Consider the following 22929-nt stretch of genomic DNA (forward strand, 5'->3'; position numbering starts at 1 on the left):
GCGATCTAACAATTCAAACAAATCCAGTGCTAACACTCTATTATATGCTCATAACTGAATGCTATTTACCTTTCATTTTTTTCTTCAACATTATACGCACACAGACACAGGCTGCATGTGTGATAAAGAAGGTTATCCGATCCTACTGATTTATGGTTTTGCATTATTGTAACACTGAGAAATCCACTACTGACAGTTAGTCAGTTAAATGCAGAAAATTCGTGACAAACTATTAATAACCAGCCTATGCCCTAACTAGGATAAGGCTCACTATCCCAGCAAGTGTGGCCATTTTAATTTTTAAAACCTCTACACGCTATTTTTTATTTATGACTTAAAGCTTAATAGTCCCCTTCCCACTCTCCAAAACACCCTCCCTCTCACTCTACACAAAACTTCCAGGACTAACAGCAGTAATAACCATTCTCATCGATGGGCAAAGGCAGCCCTAGAAAATCAAACGAGTTGGTTCTTTGTTTCTGGATGTTGCCTTTGATGTTCAAACTGCAACTCTTCCTCTTAGTCAAGACAGACTTGATAGTCTTGGCATGACTAATACTGCAACAGACATTCTGCAGATCACATTAAACAGCTGTGCAAACTGCCTGCACTCACAACTTGGCTGCCGACATTATTTTTATTTTTATTTGATGTGATTATAATGTCTCAGTGCCCGATCCTGTATCAGGAATGCCACGTGATAACATTCCCCTCCTCTTCTTCCACTCTCTTTTCTCCCAGACTGTTTGAAATGACACCTCAAAGGCCAGGCTGCAGGGAATAATTGGTTGGGAACAGACTCGGCACCTGGCAACTCCTAAGAAGCTTCTCTGCCAAAACCCCTTTTTGGCTCAGGCTTGTAACCCAACAGTCAAACACTAGGCACAGACTCACTGGATAAGACAGATTTTTGCACAACTTCCAGGACAAACCCCTCAGCTATATAGTCAAGCCTAGTTACAAACCATACTCAAAAGAGCCTTTTCCCCTAAAACTGGGAGGAGGTTCTTATTTAAAGTTGCAGAGCGCAAGCAAACAGTCCAGTAACACACTGATACAGTTACCACACTCCAAACTGCATGAAAGTTTGCAGACTTTCTGAATTGTCTTAACTGAACTAGCTCATCCAATTCTGAATTAATTCACCCAAAATAAAGACAAAACAAATTACACAAGGTAAGCCTATTTTTATTTCTGAAATCTGAGGAAACAACATCCCAAATCTTTCCTCTTAGTATAACGTTATCCCTTCGGTTGCCACAAATCGGACTGCAATGTTAAGAAAACTAATACTAGAAATCCCTCAAGCCAAAAGGATAAACTGGTGATAAAAATGTCTTATATAATAAGGATGATTAAACTGTATTACTTTCACACCAAGCACAGATGGAAAATAATTGAATTGCAAAATTCTGATTTAATGATACCTTCTTTCAGAATTCTGTTCACTCTCTCAGATGCCTGGAAAATAAAAGCCCCAAGACCTCTGCTTCACACACAACTTAATGGCAAGGCACATTGGTGCCGTTACTTGTCCTATCACTGAGGTGGACAGAGAGATGCATCTGACATAAACAAACAGAGGAAGCAAAGTGACAGGAATAAGAATGCCTATTCCATATTAATAAAACAATAATATTAATTTGGACTAAAGAATAGCTAAAGAAAAAAAACAAATTAAGTTTTGTGTGTGTTTGATATCCATTATTCCCTGGATATGAGTTAACAGATGTCAATATGGAATATTTTTTCCAGAGAGATGTTTGTCAATCTGTCAATAGTATTTTGCTTATATGAGAAGCAAACACTTATTAACATCAGTTGATTTGAGAAGTCTTTAGTCGTATCATCAATGACAGGCTTCAAAAAAGGTTGTCAAAGGAGCTTTAAGGGGAAAAGGAGAACAAGAACAACAAACAACTGTGGCCTTTAACTGCCCGTATTTCAGTGTTACTTTCTATTAGGAGTCAACTGTTAAGTTCAAGACTGGAGCCAGTCAATGACAAAACAAACTTGCTTACAACTTAGTTTGCTTTAATAATATTTCTGTATTTTAGCTCCTGTTAGGAAGACAGAACAAGGGAAAGGGATGGTGTATAGCTAAAAGCCTGAGGAAAGACTATGTAGTCCTACGTCTGGATCACATCTCAAGTACACATACCATTTATGTCAACATTAATGGGCAACTCTCCTATACCAGTAACCTACAGAATATTATTTTTATTCTATCAAGTCAGCATAGGAGAAAAAGGTAGAGGATGTGACTTGCTTCAGATTGTACATAAGATGCTTCTGGCCTTTGCCTAATTGTAGTCACTAAATACATCTCACCAAGAGCCTAGTCATTATGGGCTCTCATACTCACTAGGGTTTTCAAAAACACGATTTAGCCAGTCCGACCTCTGAAACTTGATGTTGACTCTCTCTGCAATGTGTATAAAAGACCTGAGAGAAAAACCTGCAGAAATTTAGGAGAGTCACATATTTGGGACGACTCCAGGCCAAAGCAGAGGGCTGAAATGGCAACCAAGCTTCAGTGCCCTGGGCACCAGATTTATTGACAAGACTGTTTTTTTCAGCTTTAGCCTTTCCAAAACCTTGTTGAATCCTACAAAGAGTCATACGGTAAATACAACAGTCCAGGTCTTCAGCATGAATAAAAACGAGCACCTGTTGAGCTTGGTGAGGATGTGAGAGTACTCAAGGATGAGGACTTCAGTGAGGATGGCTGAAACAACACTTCATACACGCAGGGGAGAGCCAAGCATCACTCAAAACCTCTGAAATACTGAAGGAAACCACCTCTTCTACATGACTGTGGGACAAAGAGGAGCAATGAAGTTCCTGCAGTGTCTCCCAGCAGCTTGAACACCCAGAATCAAACCATCTTCCCCTTTCATGTTACTACCTGAGAAGAGGGAAGATGGTTCATTTTCTGCCAAAGCAGACGCACAGCACAAACTCATAGAAACAAGATAGGCAGGAAGGAATTAATAAATAAATGAAGAAATAAAAAGAGCCTGGAATTTAGACGGTGAGAAGAAAGGAATTCAGAACCATTGCAATGACCTGTCTGACCTAGGAAGTATTGGATATGGCAGACTGCAAACAAGACCAGTAGAGTATAAAAGGGTCACTGACTCCAGAGACAGCATTTCCATCCAAAAGCTAGTGGGTAACCTTTTGCAAAAAAAAAAACCACACCCACACTTTTTTTTTTTTTTAAAGAATTACAGACACTGACAACAGCGAGATTAAACCAGCAGCAAACCAGCCAAGATCTTCATTTTTCTCAAAAACAATAATCCCTAGCTTCACTAAATCAAAGCACGGCTTACCTGTATATTTTTGCTGTAATACAAAATAGACGTTTTAAAGACAACTAAAGAGGGGGAAAAAGATCTATTTCGAAGTGCAGTTGAACATTTACTTCTGGAATATTTCTTCTCTAGCAATGTCCTTAACACTGCCAGTGCCATATTTCAGTGCAACTAAAAGACAGTGCTTCTCCATATTAGAGCCCTGCAGACTTTTTTGTTTGTTTGTTTAGTCATTCCTCAGAGTCTCAATGCTGTTTGGAGACATTTAAAACAATTAATTGCCCCTCAAGTTCCCAAGAGCAAATTTTTATATTTTCAAAGAAGGTGGGAATCAGGCTAAAGGTTACAGGGAAATGACTGACCAGATATAAACTGCGAATGCTGCATTAGCCACAACGGCTCCTGGGATTGAAAGCCTACCATTAGTTAAGAAAAAAGAGGATTAATTCAATTATCACTGGTATATTAATAAGCTAAAGGACATGGTGTATGAGGAGAGGAAATAACAAGACATTTACTATCTTTTCTGAACAGAATGAAATGCTTATTTTTTTAATAGCTACTAAACTTATATTAATATTCAACTGCAGAGCAGTAAGAAAAACAAGGGCTTTGATGTTAGGCTGGTATAACTGCCAGGGCTGCTACAGTCTCCTATTGTGTACTGGGATATCAGCATATCTTCACTAATCCTAATTTAATCTCATACATATTCTTTGTCAGTTACCATTAAGAGAAGTTTTTCACCTGATGTCATGTGGAACTGAAACAGCATGGCTGATGGTCACAGTGACATAAAATAAAGGCAAAATCAGTCAGATTGAAAGGGCTGACAAGAAACAATTCAGAAGTGATTTGCTTAAACCTGGCAAGCCTCTCAGGGATAAGAGCTAGTCACATGCAGGGCTAGGCTCAAAAGAACTAATGTTAATAACTTAAAAATGGGTGACAGCATTAAATTGATAAAACCCACAATGTTTATGGCCAACAATGCTGTCACTTACGTATGTGCAACCAAATCTGCTATGGACTTCATTCCCTGGAGCAGATAGCTTTCAGAAGTACCCCCTTTCCCCTGCACCATACCAAATAACAGAGTCTAGTGGGACTCTAAGCAGTCATCCTCGCTCTTTTTCCTGGAGTGCAATAAAGACAACAAAAGGGAAATGCAATGGAGCTGTTCTGTGATTCTTCCTGTGAATGGAGAAAAGACCAGAAAAGGCATTCAGAAGGAAGAGAGGAGGCAACAAATTCATGAGGAATGAGTTGCGTTGCATTTAGTCTAAAGCATTCTGCCTCTTTGGCCAGTCAAATCTAGGAATAGCACAGCTACAGCTGTGCATAGACACAAGCATAAAAGACACAAGCATAAAAAGGTAGCTTTCCATGCTACCTTTTACCTTGCCTCGCTGTCTCAATTAGCATAGCTTCACTAGCCCTGGTGTAAGTAGCTAGTGTTAAGCAGTAATATATAAGCAGAATATACAATAGAAGGATACATTTACAAGTCAAATGTTGGGCACGCAGATGTTATATAGCTGAGAGCTACTGAAATGCCTTTTTGTTTTAAAATTGTTTAAACTCAGTAAGTTTCATCACCAAAATTAATACCTACTGTTTGTGCTGTAGCAGACAGAAGAACCTGTTTAGCATAGTGATAATCATCAGCTAAGTTGTGTACCTAAGACTTTACTGCACCTGCTTCTCCAGCACTAATACAAGTTTCAGAACTAAATTACATCTCAGCCAAACCTTGATCATCATACGAAGCACGCACTGCAGAACAACTCAAACACGCACAAACAAATCTTTGTGTAATGTCCTGAGAATAGCTAAAACTCACACAAATGAAGACAAGCATAACAGTGTCTACTAGCATCAGACAATGAAGGAAACTATCAGGTTTTCTAGCATGAATCTCAAGTCCCATCCTGCCTCCCTTCTGCCCCAGGCAAGATATCTTGCTTCTCTACTTCTCCAGGTCTGTGTTCTTTTAGGCATGTTAATGACTTGAAGCTTGTAAGATCACTAAGTAGGAGAAAACCAGTTCTCTTCCTGTGGGTCTTGGGGACAGCATAAACCTAGACCTCTACAAACAAAAGGTCAGCACGCCCAGAGTTACAACTGCTTACAATATGAAGTTGACCTGTGCTCATTTTGTACTGTATATTTTCTTCCTGATTTTGCCTTGAAATTTTGCTGCAAACAATACCCTCCCCTCTATTTGAAAAGTCACAACATTTAGTCACTTACTGCTGTGCAGGGTATACAGTAACAGCGACTGAATTTTCACAGGAAGGTGGTATTTAGAGGAGCTAATACCACAGACACAATGAACGTGAGGAAAACAGATGGAAGGACAGAAAAAAGAGACAAAGGAGATAAAGCCAGATCCACAAAAAGAAGCAAATTGTTGAAATTGGGACTTCAGCAGAGATGTTCAGGTGCAAGAAATCGAAAAGATGATCAAAGCACTTCGACAGATTTTCATTAGTAAAAAAATCTACAGCAACTTAAGTTCTGGCTACACACAAAAGCATAACTGCGCGCTGGCAGGGATGGTCAGCTGGAGCTGCTCCAATGCCTACGCCTGATCAATATTCTCTCAGTAGATATTTTACTTCTGTCTGCAAAGGGGACCAATGACCTCAGCATGCTAACATGCATCTCTGGAAATAACTTCTACTCAATACACACAGACTAATGTCTTCTCCTGTTGTTCAAAAAGAAAAGAGCAACTGCACCTCTAGCTGCAAAAGGTAGTGTTAGAACATACCAGGCTACGATTCCAGCCTGTGAATGTTAATTAAACACAGACTACTGCCCTGCAGTGCAGAATCAGATATTTTAGGAAATTTGAGCTTAAAAGAGTACAAATCAGCCTTCAGTATTAGCTATTTGCTTAATTTACATTTTCCTTCTCACTCTACTGCGGCAGTACACTGTTAGAAATAATATTTTAAGCATCTAAAGCTGCCCACAAATTCCACTTTAGGAACCAGATGTTCAAAGATCAGCACTGCAAGGCCCAGCATTACCACATCTGCATTTCTGTGCTGAACTGCCTTGAGAAAACACCCACTCAAGACCGATCAAACCTGAGTGTGGATCAGTCCAGCGGTTCACAGTGAAATCATTTTCCTCTTGGATCACTCCTTTAGTAACTCATCCTCAATGTTCACACCCTTATCTGTATTTTTCAGCATACTATTCATATTTCTGTAACACAGCTGTATTGCTGCATGGGGAAGCTTCTGGTCCCAAACCCATTTTTTTTTACCTTTGGATCAGCAGTCAGCAGCTTGAATGCTTGATATACTTGTGCTTCTTTCACACCTCCACCGAGATCCAAGAAGTTGGCTGGCTTTCCACCGTTCAAGGATATTATATCACATGTTGCCATTGCAAGTCCAGCTCCATTGACTGTAATTGTAAACATCAAGTGCTTATATTTCACATAGAATTATATGAGATTTGTGAAAAGGCTTAAAATCTATCAGCACAACCACATAACATGGCTCAAAATGTTACACAAATATATTTATTTCTAAACAGGTCAGTACCTATTCAAGGATATTCAATGCAACAAATAATTCTAAATCTGGTGCATACATACCAACATTTAGATTTCTTTATGACTGTATCAATTTTAGGACTTAGATGTGCACCTTCCCTTAAGTATGTATAAGCACAGGAATGGTAACTGTGGAAATGCAAAAACTGCTGATATTAAAAAAAAGAGACACAGAAACTTCTGGGAATAGTGATTGTATCACAAGACGTGAAGGACAAATTGACTCAACAGCAGTATCTAATACTAAAAGAAGCCCAAAAACTGTAGTGTTGCCAATTATTGTTTGGGGGTGTTTTGGTTTTGTTTTTTTTTTTTTTAAATTGAGATTAAAATCTCACTATTACTTACTGAATCAACTGCAACACATTATCAGTATCTTTAGTTTTGTGGTTAGAGTACACATCTAAGCAATATAAATACTAGACATTTTTGAAAACCAGTCATTTCACCAAGCTGAGATAAAATGACTAATTTGATTAGATTCATAATAAAATGTTGTACTGGTAAAAGAATTTGTACAAAATGAAAATTATTTAGAGTATAGCTGACTTTTTTTACTTATCTCTTCTAAGATAATTCTAAGAGTAATTTCTGTTCTACAGAAACTTCAGGAAAATAAGAAACTGGTATTTTCCTTTTAACAACCAAGCAGCTTCTTTAGCAGCTGTCCTTAAAGGAAAATTGAGTTCAATATCCATTTGTAAATGGGAATATCATGTTTTTACACACAAGCTTTTACAGTGCCTTCTGAGTAACACAGTCCCATTTTATAAAATGAATAATCAAATTTTGATGACTTTTCTTGTTTTAATTACTGGAAAGACCAGTTGCATCAGCTTAAAAATTCAGAACGTAGAAACCCCACAGGCTCAGCCTGTCTTCTCTCCAACATCACACCTGCCCTGCCTGTCCGCTGCTGTGGCCTTCATCACAGTTTCAACACAATTTTAGTTTCATTCCTGCAAGAACTTGTGGAAGGACGGACAACCTCAGCAAAATAGACTGAAATACTGTCAAGGGTGGACTGAATGTCAGAATGTAAACAAAGTCTATACACTGAACAAATATGAATTTGTCTTCAAATGTCTTTCGGATTTATTTGTTCTTACCAAAGCAAGCAATATTTCCATCCAGTCCTATATATTTTAAGTCATATTTGGCAGCTTCGTTCTCTATAGGCTCATTTTCAGACTTGTCATCCATGGCAAATATTTCTTTTTGCCTAAATTCTGCATTGTCATCAAAGTTTATCTTGGCATCAAAACAAACAACTAAAGAAAAAAATATAAAACAACATATAGGCATTTAGAGATTACAGTTAGTCAGAGCTTCTGAAATATTACACCAACTACTACGGCAGGGAGGGGGAGAGGGGTCCTTAGGGACTGATGCTGCTTCCAACATATGATCAGCTGAAGGTCTAGCATTGAGTCCAGTAGAGAAGGGTAAGTTTTCCTCAAATCCTATATTGACAAAAGGTACAGCAAGCGTCTCCACACTACACAGTCGTGTGCCTTTAGTCAAGGGTTGATCTTCTGTGCGTGCTTTAAACAAAATTCCCGTAAGTTATGAAGGCAGTTTTTATGATGTGGACAGGTGGTCTGCAGTAATTTCGTAAGAGACTCTGCTTTCAGTATTTTGAAAGTATGACAGATATAACAGGTAACAGGTTAGCAATCCAAAGCAATGTTTGGTAACATGCGTTCATTTATAGTTGAGCAATACAAAATGCTTTCCTTAGCCATATTTTTAATTTAGAAAGTTATTAGCTATACACACATTATTTTCCTAAAGATCTAAATTAAAACAACTTTAAGCCAAGGTATGTTAAAAATGATCAAAAGATTACTTTTAAATAAAGAAAATTTAAAAAGTAAATACAAAACTTCTTATCAATGTCAACATCCACGATGGATGTAAAAACAAATTAAAAAGTAGCTAAACCTGAATATATTAAATAATAGATACCAAAGACTAGCTAGTAGACATAATATTCCCAAAAAACGAACAGTAAAAGAAATGCTTGTAGAGTGAACTGGTTATTTGCCTATCTACTGACTTTTTATTTCTATGGGTTTTCATAAGCAAACACCTCATTAGATTAAAAAGTTCTATATAAGACTACATACTTATCATTTTACTATTTAAGTAATTTGATTTGTACTATTTCCAGATTATAATTACTGACTGAATTACAATCGATTTCTCAATGCAAACCAGTCAGATTTAAGTGCCTTTAAATGCTGCATCCAGAAAAATCAAATAGTTTTGCTTTCTACTGTGTTTTGATTCATACTGCCATTCAAACACATACATGGTACGCGTGCACCTGCTTATGAGCATTGTACACGTCTCTGCAACTAGAGGCCAGTTACAACTAAAGGACTATTTTTAGACTTCGATATAGATAACCATCAAGTAAAATAACTAATCACACAATCTTCTTTTGGTGGACAAATACCTCCCTCTCTCCTTTTGTTTTAATCTACAATTAGTTAACTTAGGAGAAAATATCTACGCAAATAGCAAACAAAACATTTACACAAATAAGAGAGTCCCAGTTGTATGTCTTGATTTGCATTGGGTTTTCTTGTTTTGGATTTCTGATGTTGCTGGAGGTTTTGTGGTTTTTCTAAATACATTTGATTTGTAACCAATACCTGATTTAATTAAAACAGGATCAAATCTAGTTTCAGTGACTGCAGTTTCAGAAAACTATTCATGAGTGTTTGCATATAATATATGTCTGTTGGAAGAGTCTAGATCTTACCTGATTAGCCATCATGTGGGAATCTGCCAAGAGGAGAAATGTCTGAATATGCTTCTCCTGTACTAGAGCTGCTTTATTTTTTTTTTAACAATGAACTAAGACCTGTACCATTTTTCTTCTTCAAGCTTTCAGTTCCTTAAATTGCTAAAACAACTCAAAGTTAGAGTAAAACTGCAGTTTCAGTGCTCTGTTTACCTTAGACATGAACATCCTCAATGTCACATTAATAGAATCTCATTTCTACAGAACATTCATCTTTAACAAAGGCCATGCTGTACAAAGTAGCAGGAAAAACACCTATTAATATTTATCAAACCATTTTCACCATCAAAAGCACATTGTTACATGCATGATAGATTATACAAATGAAATTTTCTTCTAAACAAATATCAAAGAAAGCTCCAACACTTAGATTCATGGAGTATTTCTGTTGGTTTTGCTAGCAGCGTAGGATTTTCGTCATCTGCCAATTCAACAGCTTACACTGAGAGCAAATAAAACAAAAAACCCCAAAGAAATTGGCAGTTACAGGCTTCTGACCCAATAGTGTTAACAAAGAATTTCCTACAAAATTAAACAAAAGGAAATACATATGACAACGTATTTTCTTATGGAAATTCACACAAGTGAAAACCATGAAACACAGCAAGAAATAAATTCATGTTAACCGTTACTTTGACAGGAATAACGGTCTTTATACAGAGACTTATATTTTATCATTAGAAATAACCATATTAAAACTACTCAAATGTTCTCCCATTTGTTTTATCTTTATTCTTCTTTAAGACATTTCGGATGGAGAAACTGCTAGCAAAAAAGAAATAAGCACAGGAAGACTTCTGTGCATGTCTGCTAGTAAGATGGCTTTCACAGCTTGAAACTCACTGTTTCTGCTCCTCAGCTTCCTGGGTGCAAAAACACATAGGGAAAAACCTCAGAGAAAACAGCATAAAAACTCCTACCATCCCTCAAAATAAGCCGGCTCACTAAATACACACAGCCATTCCAGAAAAGCGAAGTGGGCAACTTATCCAAATATGTTCATTTTTTTCCACAGTGCCACCTCATAGTACTCCAGCAAGGATGCAAAGTTAGAACCACCATGGTCCTTTAGGACCATTTAGGACCACAACTTTTGTTTCCTCTCATTCCCCACCGTCCTCTCCTTCACTCGCCCCCACTTGTCTACCAGCTTCCCCTCTGTGTTGGTACCCGGCAAAATATGTCCTCAGTATCTCAGTGATGCCCCTGTTTTGTTATCCGACAGCGCTATCTCTGCCCTTCTCACTTCCTTCTCAATGCCTATACACATGTCTACAGTGTCCACTCACTAATACCCAAGACATACTTAAAGGTCTTCCTTGCAGGATTACATGGCTGAGATGATGCAGGTACTGAACAGGGGATTTTGTCCTTTGCTCTGACAAAATAATAGAACAGTAAAGCACTTCTATACCAGTCATCTGAGCTAGTTTTGAACCAGCAAGTGTGAATACCACAACAGCCTAGTCCTGGCACAAAGAGCTCACCTCAAGCTCATTTCTCTGCCTCATGGAAGGCAATTGTCATAGATGTCCCAATTTTGACATCTGACTGACCATAAGGACTACTGGGTACCTTCCATACTGCCCTGTAGTGTTAAGGTATCTTGGTCAATTATTGTACTAAAAAACGATTTCAACAAATTTTGAGGAAGGAAATTTTGTTTTTACAATACCAGTGGTCTTGAACCCACAAAATAAACCTGGTAAGTACATCAGTCATAGTAGACAAACATACCGATGAATTTGTTTTGAAACGAACATCATAATTCACAGGAAAGTTCCAGCAGTTTTTGTTACACCTATTTGAAAGGTCCCATTCATCTTCAAAAGGTCAAAAGTGTCATGTGTTGCACATTGCTAGAACTTGAAAAATCCAAACCATTCATTTTACAAGGCCCTATTTCATTGTTCTGCTTTAACTTCACTGTGTGACACAAAATGAAAACGTCCTTCTCAGCTGATTCCCAACTGTTTTTCATGAGGCCAATGGATCTATTTAAACGGCAGGAAAAAACAACAGTCTACTGGGTTCTGAAGGCAAATTTTCCATCTCCATTTAAAATACAGCCTACAATACAACTACACTGGTCAACAGCAGGGCTTTTTGTTTCTCTCTCCCAGCACACATTTCACAAATTGCGCAAGAACCAATGGAGCTAGAGTGAGTTGCTAAGAATTTGACTTACGTTTATTAAGCTGAGTGAGGCTCACAGTGCAGAAACTATTGATTGAATGTGCACGTTATTATGGTACTTCAAATGAGCTGGAAATCTGAGCACACAGTGCTGCGAAAGAGTCTCAAATAAAAAGAGTGAAAGCATTTGGTGGAAATCATTCTCATGAGGTAAACTCTTATCCAGAGAGCTAAAGGATTCTGGTGGCAAGAACACCAAAAAACCCAACCAAGAAGGAATTCGAAAAAGGTCAGGGGAAAAAAAAAAAGTTTGAATAGCAGATTGCATACATTTAGGTCATAAATATGTTCTTCTAACTTAGTTTAATCTGCAATCAGCTCATTATGTAAGAAAAATTGACCACACATTTCATCATTATTATCGTTGCCTCTGAATTATCCTCATATACTTTAATAGACAAGATATTCCTTTTTGTATTTGTTTTTAAGATGTCACTTTAAATAGGACATTTTAGTGTCCCAGAGCCCATTTTATAACAAAGAGCAGCACTTTATAAGATGTGTTAATAAAAAGAGGTGGGGAAGGATTTGTTTTACATCTTTTAGAGCTTTTTCAGAGTACATTACCAGCAGAAGTGTCCTTTTAAGCTGTGGCAAATTCTCTGCCAATTCTTTTGGGAAAACCAAGGTTGAACAATTGGAAGAGACTGCATAGTTTCTAGCCACAATTCAGCTTTTGAACTGAGCCAAAAATAAGGATTTTTAGTGAAAATCTGTTTACTTTACAAACTAGCTGTGGGCACATAAAAAGTATTTTTAAAATGCTAAATCTTTCAATTGGTACTGACTCCTCTGAGGAGCTCATGGTCTTTACTGACATAGCAGCGATCTTTTTCCAAAAGTTTCCAGAACTGCAATTAAGCAGCCACATTCCTAACGTCTGTTAAAATGGGTAAAAGCTTTCTCTTTCCATTTTCTAATTTCCACTTTAATCGGTAGGCATATCTTATAAAGGTGGTTAAAAACTGGAATTGTCTGTCTTCAGTATTCTTCATTGATGTTTGTCAAGAAACACCCACCAGCACTTCCCAAGGTCAAAGACTTCTCTCAAATCACAAAATGATACTGTATGTAGGGCCCCTACTAGAAAGTCACTACTGTTTGTGAACCGCAGCCTTCGACACTGAAGTCTCAGCCAGCTCCCCCTGAGCTCCACAACTTCTCACCTTTATCTATTTAAATTAAAAAGAAGAAATAAAAAGGGAGGGGGCATGAATACCATAAAATATTGGCATTAGGAATGAATGTCAGGGTAAAAATGGTCTGTCATCAAATGAAACAGCGAGGTGGTAACTATGATCCACTTGGATCAGCCCTACTCTATTTCAATATACCACAGGCATTTTCAGTCCCTCCTCTCTTTTGTCCAAAAATTACAAATGGAAGGAAGGGTTTCAGCTGGAAAACCAACTACTAGAATGACACGAAAGCTAACCCAGCTCCTTTTATTTACCCTATACCTTCTTAGCCCTGTATTCATGGTGGAAGCAGATCACTTACTCTTTTTCTTCCCAAAGTATGTAGCTAAGTGTCTGTTCCACCTGGAATTTCTCCCGCACTCTAGTAGGTTGCAGAGTCATGCACTTATGATTTTAACTTATCTATATGTTTACAAACATAAAATAACAAGTTTCTTTCCGCACAATCTCAGAGATTCTAGCAACATTAACAAAAAAATATCCAAGACAAAACAAAACCAAGAAAAGCATAACTTTGTACAAAAAGCAGAAGAGCAGAAAACGTTGCTGTTTCTCACCAAGCATAACATGTAGAAGCTGATACTTTCAGTATTTGGATGAAATAACAAAAGGTATTGAAATGTAAAATCTGCCATGGGAATATTTATGAATGTTGCTTAAATTACATTACAAAATAAAATTAATGCAAAGCTGCTGCTACAGCCTTCTATGCAATTTAATTTATAGTTTGCATAAATAAAGAATTATAATACATTCATTTGTTTCCTTCAATTTCTTACCTTGCCCTTCTGGAGTTTCACCAAAGGGATTCACTTCAACCTGAGTGGCATCAATTTTCAAGAAAAGATTATACAGCTTCTTAATTTGATCTGCTGCCTAAATTTGAGCAAGCGATTTACAATTACCACACAGAAAAATAAAAGTTAATGTTTTCAAGGCAAAGGTAAACCATTATTGATTATTTTTAATGTATTAAATTGCACACTAGCTCTAGATGATTACTGCTTTTATTTCTGTTTTCTTAATAATATTTATATAATATCTAAAATAGCTCTAATGTAGCATTATAATACTGTATAACATTTAGTAAATGTGCATTTAAAGACTACATGAACTGGAGATTTTCTACAAAATAAACACCACCATTACTATGACAAGTTTAATTTGAAAAGTGCCTAACAGTTCATAATGACATATTCTCCAGTATGCTGGGATCTAAGTCTATGCTGAGATCTAAGCTTCACGTTAATCAGTCTAAATTCAGAAACCATAAAGCAGTATGTGCACATTAGTGACTTTAGGAAAAAAAAAAAATACATTTCTCCTTCCTACATCAGTCTGAAATGTTTTCTTGAAGAAATTATGTCAGAAGTATGCTTGTTTACTCTTTACAAGATACTCTTGCTTGTTCCTTATTGTTCCTCGCCATCTACCTCTGTGACTGGTTTTGTGGCCGAAAGTATTGTGACTGACTACTGACTTCCAAGTCTTCTGTTCTTATAACATTCTTCCATTAATAGAACAACTTAAAACAACAGCAACATGAAAGTGCACAAAAAAAAATCCCTTTCATTCATCACACACTGACAACCTATTAGCTGAAATAAGTTTGCAGATGAAGCAGCGCACTAATAAAGAATGATTCGAATTTGTTCCTTCATTACTGATCAGTTAACTGAACTACAAAAACAAAAAATATTTGGGACCTCTCCTAATAAGCAAAGTGAATGAGAATGAAAAACCAGAAGTCAGCTTTCTCCCACAATGTCATTCATAAGAAAGAAAACATTACGACTGGAAAGTCTCAACCCCAATACTGCACTACATCAGGAAGAACATGTTGAGGGATGTTCCTATCTCTCTCTACTCAGTGCTGACAAGACCTGGGGTGCTGTGTCCAGTTGTGGACACAGCTAAGACCCTTTAAAGAGAGTTACAGTTTGGAAGCAGCATACAAATTGCTTATGAAGTCTTCCCTGCTCAAAAGTCATCAGCTGAAGCATTCTCAGTGGTTTTGACTTTAAAAAAAAATCATCAGTTATAAACCTGCACCCACCAAGGCAGCAGTTTCCTTGGCATGGACACTCCACTCTGGTTGACAAACTGTCCTAACACCACATGGGTGAGGATATCAACAGTGATGCTAGGGAGGAAGTCCCACCGTGCAACCCCATGTTGATTCTGGGCAACCTGAAAAGCTGCTGTTGTTGCCCTAGTAAGCTGCTGTAATTTTAACAGATCACCAGAATCGCTTAACTTTTATTAAGGGCTGCTCCATCTTTCAGCACCTCTCTGAATCAGGCAGCTTAATGTCAACATTTCTCTTTCTCAAGGTCTACAAGTACGGAGCCTCTTCAAGGCAAGGCATAAAATCCCAACCTAGAAACAGTGAATGTATAAGTAAATACTAGGATTTGTCTGAATAAAAACTATGTCCCAATGCTTCAGTAAATTCCTTTGAGGTGATAGCACAAGGAAAGAAATATATGAAAAGTCCATATATTGTTGTTAACTATTAAGTACCAGAACTCTTCAAGGGTTGAAAGGTTCTACATAATCATTCCTCCTCATCAGATATACAGCTAAATCTTGAAATGTGTGTTAATCAACTTAATGATTATGCATTTGTTAATTGCACGGTTGGGATAAAAAATAATTAAAACTGTTGAATTAAAAATAAAGGAGTTCTATAAAAATGACAGTTTGATAATATGGAAAAAAAACCAGGCAAAAGCAGCTTAAACAAACTTTTTCTTCTCTGCAAAATGATTCATAAAGGCAAAGTATCTTGCATATCTGTGTACAATATGGAATTCCTATATATGTATATATATATATAAAAAAAGATACTGAAAAGACAACAAGCTGGCAGACTTTTGGTTTTGAATTGAAGGTCGGGAAAAAAAAAGGCTTCACTTACACAGACATATACATTTTTACTTCTCCCCAGATTAAGGGTCAAATTTTCAAAAAAGCTCTACCCATGTAATTCACTGAGCTCCAATGGAATTCCAATGAAATCAAAAGAACCCCACACAGTGTAACAGCATATATTCATCAACTGCATCAAAGACCAGGTACTTTCACTCTGGAACAATAAGGACCTTATTCAAATTGCTAAAGCCTGATGACAATTATATAGGTGCAATTTAATATTTACAATGTCAAAACTCTTGATCTAATGGACACTTAGCCTTTCATGTCTATTTGGAAAGCATTTATTGTATAGCTGGGCTAAAATATCTTCAATAAAACATCAAGTTACCTGCTGTTGCAAAGGTCCTTTGAATCCCAAATTTTTTGCCATCTGCAATGCCTGATGATCCTTTATACCTTCAAAAATATCTATTTCCTCCTGTAACAATAATGTGCATAAATATAACTAAATATTCAATCTGAATGGAGATTCATAACTCCAAAAGGAAAACACTTACTATACATTTGCAAATTAGTAATTAAAGTATGGCTGTTTGCCAAAGTTCTCTAAGACTGAGGCTATAGCAGCTGCCTATAGGGTATGTTATAATTACCACTCCAACTATGAAACAGTCCTTCCAAAAAATACATAATTCTTCAGGGTGGCATGCTGACAAGACAATGTGACACCAGTTTTCACTTTTAATTACTGTACAGATGGCATTGACGAATATTTAGTCTGTTAATTTTTATGACATCTTCTGGAATATTTTCAATGCAATGGTGTCACTGCCCAGTAACACTGTGAAGTTTATATAATTTTAAAACGCACATTAAATATTTTTACAATTTTTTGAATAATTATACTTGATTGTATCAATTATTTTCCCAGATGAGTAACTTGTCTACTCATTATCGTGCCATAGTAACATAAAAAAATATTTAAATGTAGTCATTGTTAAGAAAGCAATTACAACAGCTGGATTTCAGATGCAGAAGTCATCCAGGTACAAAGAAATAATTAACAACTCCGTCAATTAGAAAAAACCAACCACAGAAACAATAACTATATTGGCACTGACCCACTTGTGAAAAAACTGTGTACTTTCCTGAAAGTGAAACTTACTCATAAAACATTTCGGATATTAAGTTTAACATACCATATAACAGCCAGATTTAGGCTCTTTTTCTAAATCGAGCCGGAGACACAAACACTAACAAAATCAGATGTTAAACATGCTTAAATTATCTACTAGATGACAGGTCTGATCCCCTATTTGGTAAAACAAAATTTTTATGGTTCTTATTGTCTTCTTTCCATACATGGAAGAAGGAAAAATGGAAGCAGAAAGGGGAAAAAATATTATTTTTAATAACTGACAAGGAAAACTTCTAGTCTAAAATATTATTTTAATACCTTAAAGATAAGTTCTGGGCTAGTAACTGCAACTTCTTCTATGTCAACACCACCCTGTGGACTGCCAACCATAACAGGTCCATTGCAGGCTCTGTCCATCAAAATTGCGAAGTATGTTTCCCTGGAAATATTCAGTGCTTCTGCAACCATCACCTAAAAATGAATACAGGGAAGACAAAAACACAGCAACAGTTCTGACTGGTCCATCTAGCTGGTGACACTTAATCTGAACATAGCTTTTCTCCTTGATGTGTCAAGAGTAGTGAATGTTGTAAAATATTCTGCAATGTAAAAAGCAATTAAAAATTAACTGAACCAATGAGGGACAGTATTTCCCTCTGCTGGGATCAAGCAGAGAATATTGTGGCTCACGTTTTCTGCATTGCCTTAGAATGCAGCAGTTTGATACTTGCTATCCTGAAAAGAAACATTTGTTTCATTGCTTTTACAAGATATTACAACCCAGTAATTTTTTTCACAAGAAATCCTCTCTCCCTAAATAACTGACTCCCCTGATGCTGCTGTTCTCACTGGGGCATGTAACAAGCAGCGTAAACCAGGAACACCTAATTGTTGGGGTTTTTTCCAATAAGAGAATCAGACCTGCTGCTGTGTCCATAAAGGGAACCTCCATATTACCTTTTTATTCCCGACAAGCACTTTAACATGCTGCCCCCAGAAAAACAAGGGACTACAGTCTTGCAAATCACAGAGATGTAAGAGAGGGTATGGCTTTCTGATGCACCACATCAGTAGCGCTGTTCCTCACCAGCAAAGCCTCAGGCTTAAGTTCTCTCCCTCATTCTGAGAGAAGGCCATCCTACACTTACAACCTCAGCACCGAATTCCTGCCCTGCCTAAAATTTCCTAAGAAAATGGGTATACAAGTAATTCTTCCATCTAGCTTTTTCCTTCCAGTTTAGAGAGACAAGCAGATGTGTGACCTTCAGATACTGGCACATTCTAGAAACATAAAAATTCATTTTTCCAAAGAGCTACTCATTTCTATTTATTACTATAAACTACAGAGCCCTTTCATACCAGTATCTGACAGATACCTCAGCATGCAACAAAGATTAGCACTATAGCTTCTCCTTCCAACAATCAACTACATTCTTCCTTAGCAGAGCTATTTCCTGTCTTTCAATGGAAGTAGTAGAAATCAGGAAAATAACTTCCCTAAGATTAATATAATTAAAAAGGACTAAGTGGCAATGTGTTTCTAACATGGTCTGTTCATAAAACGACAGTTTTGAACAATGATTATAGATGAAGATTATCACTCTGAATGAAACATAAGGTGAAATTCATTCTATCAGTCAGCATTTCAAACTCCTTAGATCCGAGAGGCATGTATATACCTCCAGTCTTAAAACTCTGCCTACCTGGCAAGATGTGTTCCATCAAGTAAGTATTCCTGGGGTTTTCATAGTTCAAGGACTATAAACAAGAAAGATGCACTATACTTTCACCCTAGTAGCTTTTTGGACATTCTACTCCGGAGTACATAAGAAAGAATGTACTTACCTTCTGCCAGGCTGTACATCTTAACGGAACAGAAAAAAAAGTAAGAGACAAGGAATTAAATAAAGCCCTCTGTTCTCAGAATGGAAAGAAAGATGCTATTTCTTTATGGAGTTTTTGACTTGGAAGAGATTTTATTTATAGTAATTTTGTTTCCTTCTACTTCTACCGTGCTTTATTCATAGAACATAGGGTGATGTAAAGGAATAGTTCAAATAAGCGACTGTTCAAAAGCAAACCAAAGAAAACTAGGGTGAAGGACACAACTAAGGATGTAGAAAACTACCGTACTACTTAAAAGCATCTGCCTATTTTAGGCTACTATAATGGGATGCTAAAAGCCAACTTCAGAAACATAGCTCAGCTACCTGCTGAGATTTGTCAAATTAATGAGTAAAGTTATGGAAAGCATCCTTGATTTGCTACTACTAAGTTTTTATCTGCATGCTTGTTTTCATCTTCTTACATATCCTGCATCGGTGTATCTAAAAAGGGTGACTCAATTGCTTTAGACATAGGTCAAATAAAACGAGCTGGTCCTACTGGATCTTGTCCGAGTTGTTCAGACCGCTTCCAGAGTGCTCAGGATTCAGGGCCTGACTTAGGATGGGAACCCGCTCAACGAGTCTTGAGGAATACATTTGCAAGCACACCAGGTGGAACTTACCTGATCTAATAATGTATCTTTTCAACTGCTACTTCCGACCTGAGTGATTGTCCTCACTGCTGCTAATTAACCATGCCAACATCATCAAATACTTCTCTGTCTTAATTCACAAAACTATTGAGAGTCTATCTGCTCTGTAGTAGGCAAGCTTACTGTAGAGTAAAAACTGTCAGACCATGCAACATCTCTCATTTCTCCCAACAAAAACCAGTTACCTTCCTTCACCATCCTCCCTGTTTGATGCAGAGCAAAGCCAGGGAAATTGGTGTTCAAGGTCTTTAAATATTATTTGTTGAAGTCTACCTATCATTCACATGACAAAATTAATGCAAACACATTAATGAACAGTTAAGAGTAGTGAAATTGAATCTGCAGACTGTTAACTTTTTTCATATGTTGTCTGTTTTGCTTATGATAAAGAATGTGAAGCATCATTATCTGTTTACATCATCAGGTTTATATTTAAAATGTCCTGAGAAAAAATCAGTTTTCTTTAAAACTTCCTGATAACGTCAAGCTTTCCTTCTTAAATAATTATCTAAAAGTTGAAGCTACACACCTAATTCCACGAGGGTAACTATAACAGCTCTTTTATACGGAATCAAATATTCAAAATGTTAATTCTGTTATTGCTTGGAGAGAAAACACAGGTAGCAAATTCTCAGGTTGTCATGATAAGAGAAGACTGCCTTCTCAGATAACCAGCCTCTCCAAATTCCAAGGTGCCATAAGAGGATTTTATGTAAACTCACAAAATAGCTTCCGAGTTACAAGGGAACTGAGGACACAGCTATTTATTTAAGAAACATCACTCTAAAGAAGCACAAACATGCTTTCAATTCTGTAGTAGGTGCATAAGTTGAGAAAGAAAGCTGAAAACTCCATTTTCTGCTCCATAATTATTCTAATTGTAGAAAATATCTATCTTTTATTCCTTCCTTACAAATACATGTAAAGGGTACGTGACTTCCACTCCCTGACTTGACACTAGCTCACTGTTTGCCTCACAGGAAGTAACTTAACTATTTTCTTTCTGAAAAATGTTAATTACCTAATTTTTTTAAAACATATGAGTTCACTCAAACTTCCCAGAACACCAAGAAGTTTAAAAACCCCAAAACCTAAAAACATGCCTTTTCTTTTCTTCATGAACTGCAATTTTCTTTGAGTACATGTACATACGCATATTCTTACATACATATACAAAGAGAGCATATGCCTTGAAATAAAACAAAAATGCCAGGTATTAATTCTCAACTTCCCCACCGCTCTTAGCAAGCTCGAAGAATCTGTCTGGTATTTTCTGAGCACTAACTACCCACTGCATTAAATGGCATCTTAGACATAGCTAAACTCACACTTTTAATCGTATTACTGCAGTTTGCCCCTTGATTAAAATTTCAGTTTTGACATTGTAGCCCTGATACTACAAACCTGAATGCCTGCACTCCTTTAACTGCTTTGAAGATCCTAGAGTGAGTTAACTTTGCAAAAGATAAATGCTTTTAGAAGACACTAATTTTTCTGGGAGATGGTCTTTTGATGACCTAGATGCATAATTTCAAACATGCTTTCTTTACTCTCTAACAAGCAATGGGGAAATCATTAGCATACCATTGGCCAAACTGTTAAATAATTAATTAATTTTAAATGGGGTGTATGCTCTTACAATAAATTACCAAGAATCAAGATTTCAACACCAAAAATATAAAACATACTATTACCTTGTTACCTGTGTGTGTGATGAAGATCTGAATTGGCCTAGGGCTTTTAAAAGCCAACTTTATAATCTTTTATGGACCTCTATGACTATAGATGATCAGCTTCTCCCAGTGAAAAGCATCACACTGGTTTATCATGCATCAATATTAAAATACTTGCAAGCTGTGTCCTGAAAAGTTCCCACGTAACTCTATAGCAAAGGAAAAATACAGTCTATCAAGGCTATATACTTTCCTGTACCACCAAAATAAATATCTGAAGTTCAGTAGTGCAAACTTCACCTTCAACTTCACATATGCCCTAGCTGCTTACTCTTGACTGTTGTTTATTCATACAAGCAACATGTGGATGGGGAAGAAAGCAATTACAAGTTAAATCTTCTATAGCTAGTCTATACATGGTACAAAAGTCATCTTAATATAAATCCTTCAAATAATCCATTTCAAAAAAACCCAACACCCATACCTTTCTTTCATTTCAATAAATTTCAAAGAAAATTAGAAGTTTCTTTTTCAGAACTGAATATGTAAATGAATGAACAGACTTGCACTCAGACAAGAGAGTGAAATTTCCTGTATTGATGTATTTCAAGTAGGTCAACTAGGGCAAAAGAATAAAACCAAAGAACTTGTAAAAGACAGCTTCTTTTACAATACAATTTTTCAAAGCAGAGTGCCTTAATATGGGAAATGCCTACCCTTTTTTATATCCTTAGTTTTATCAGATCTCTGACAGACACGCCTTAATGGTAATACAGTTCCTTCTTTTTAATATCTAGTATTTCCTTTTAACAATAACTATGAGGAGTGATGGTAATCTGCTCTCCTTGCTCCCCAAGAGAAGAACTGCCTGAGCACCTTCCTCCAGCCCTCATTAGACAGTATCTTTCCAGACAGGTGTTCACCTTCTATGCTAATATACCAAGCTGTTCACAATATATTAAAAGTGAACTGCAGTTCTTTTCAGCTCATGCAAAATTATCTCATGGCATTAAATACAGTGTGGGTCTTGACTACATACCTGTATGAAGATCCTGGCTCAGTCAAACAAAGTAAGAGATAAAAATAAATATAGTAGATAGGCAATTGCTAGGATTTCCTGACTTACAGAATTTTACTAAGGTAAAGGAGAATCTTGCCGAAGGCCTATCTATGCTTCTCTTAATTAGGCCAATACAGAGCAATACATTTATGCTGAAGTGAATCTTGGCACCTTGCAGTATGCACCATCATAGGTGAATGAATTACAATGTATTAGCTGAACCATTACCATGACCAGATTTTACTCTGTATCTGCAACAAGTTAGGAAGAATCTACTTTTAGGAGCTTTTTTTGTTTTGTTTTTTTAAATTGAGATCATTCTCGTGCAAAGTCATCTGTCACTATCGTTAATAACAGCTGCCCAAAGCTGATGATGAATGAAATACAGATAACATTATTACTACAGGTAATCATGTATATATTACTTCTGTAAGCAGAACATCAATAAGCACGTAGAGTTAATGCCATATGCAGTTATGCTAGCATTTAGTATGTAGTTGATGAAGGATGAAGCTATGGCAAAGGATTTCCTCCAACACAG

The 22929-nt window shown here is 36.7% G+C and overlaps 1 protein-coding gene across 1 annotated transcript in view; it reads right to left on the reverse strand.

Moving 5' to 3' along the window:
- The window catches only part of SUCLG2 (succinate-CoA ligase GDP-forming subunit beta), a 131040-nt gene that overhangs the window by 50371 nt on the left and 57740 nt on the right, over positions 1 to 22929 (reverse strand). The window contains exons 5-9 of the mRNA XM_059823490.1: positions 17435 to 17587; positions 16367 to 16456; positions 13881 to 13977; positions 8004 to 8165; positions 6601 to 6743 (exon numbers count right to left, since the gene is read on the reverse strand). Coding sequence (XP_059679473.1) covers positions 6601 to 6743; positions 8004 to 8165; positions 13881 to 13977; positions 16367 to 16456; positions 17435 to 17587 — 645 coding nt within the window. The remainder of the gene's footprint in view (positions 1 to 6600; positions 6744 to 8003; positions 8166 to 13880; positions 13978 to 16366; positions 16457 to 17434; positions 17588 to 22929) is intronic.

The sequence above is a fragment of the Gavia stellata genome, chromosome 12 (assembly GCF_030936135.1).
Source record: "Gavia stellata isolate bGavSte3 chromosome 12, bGavSte3.hap2, whole genome shotgun sequence".
NCBI lineage: Eukaryota > Metazoa > Chordata > Aves > Gaviiformes > Gaviidae > Gavia > Gavia stellata.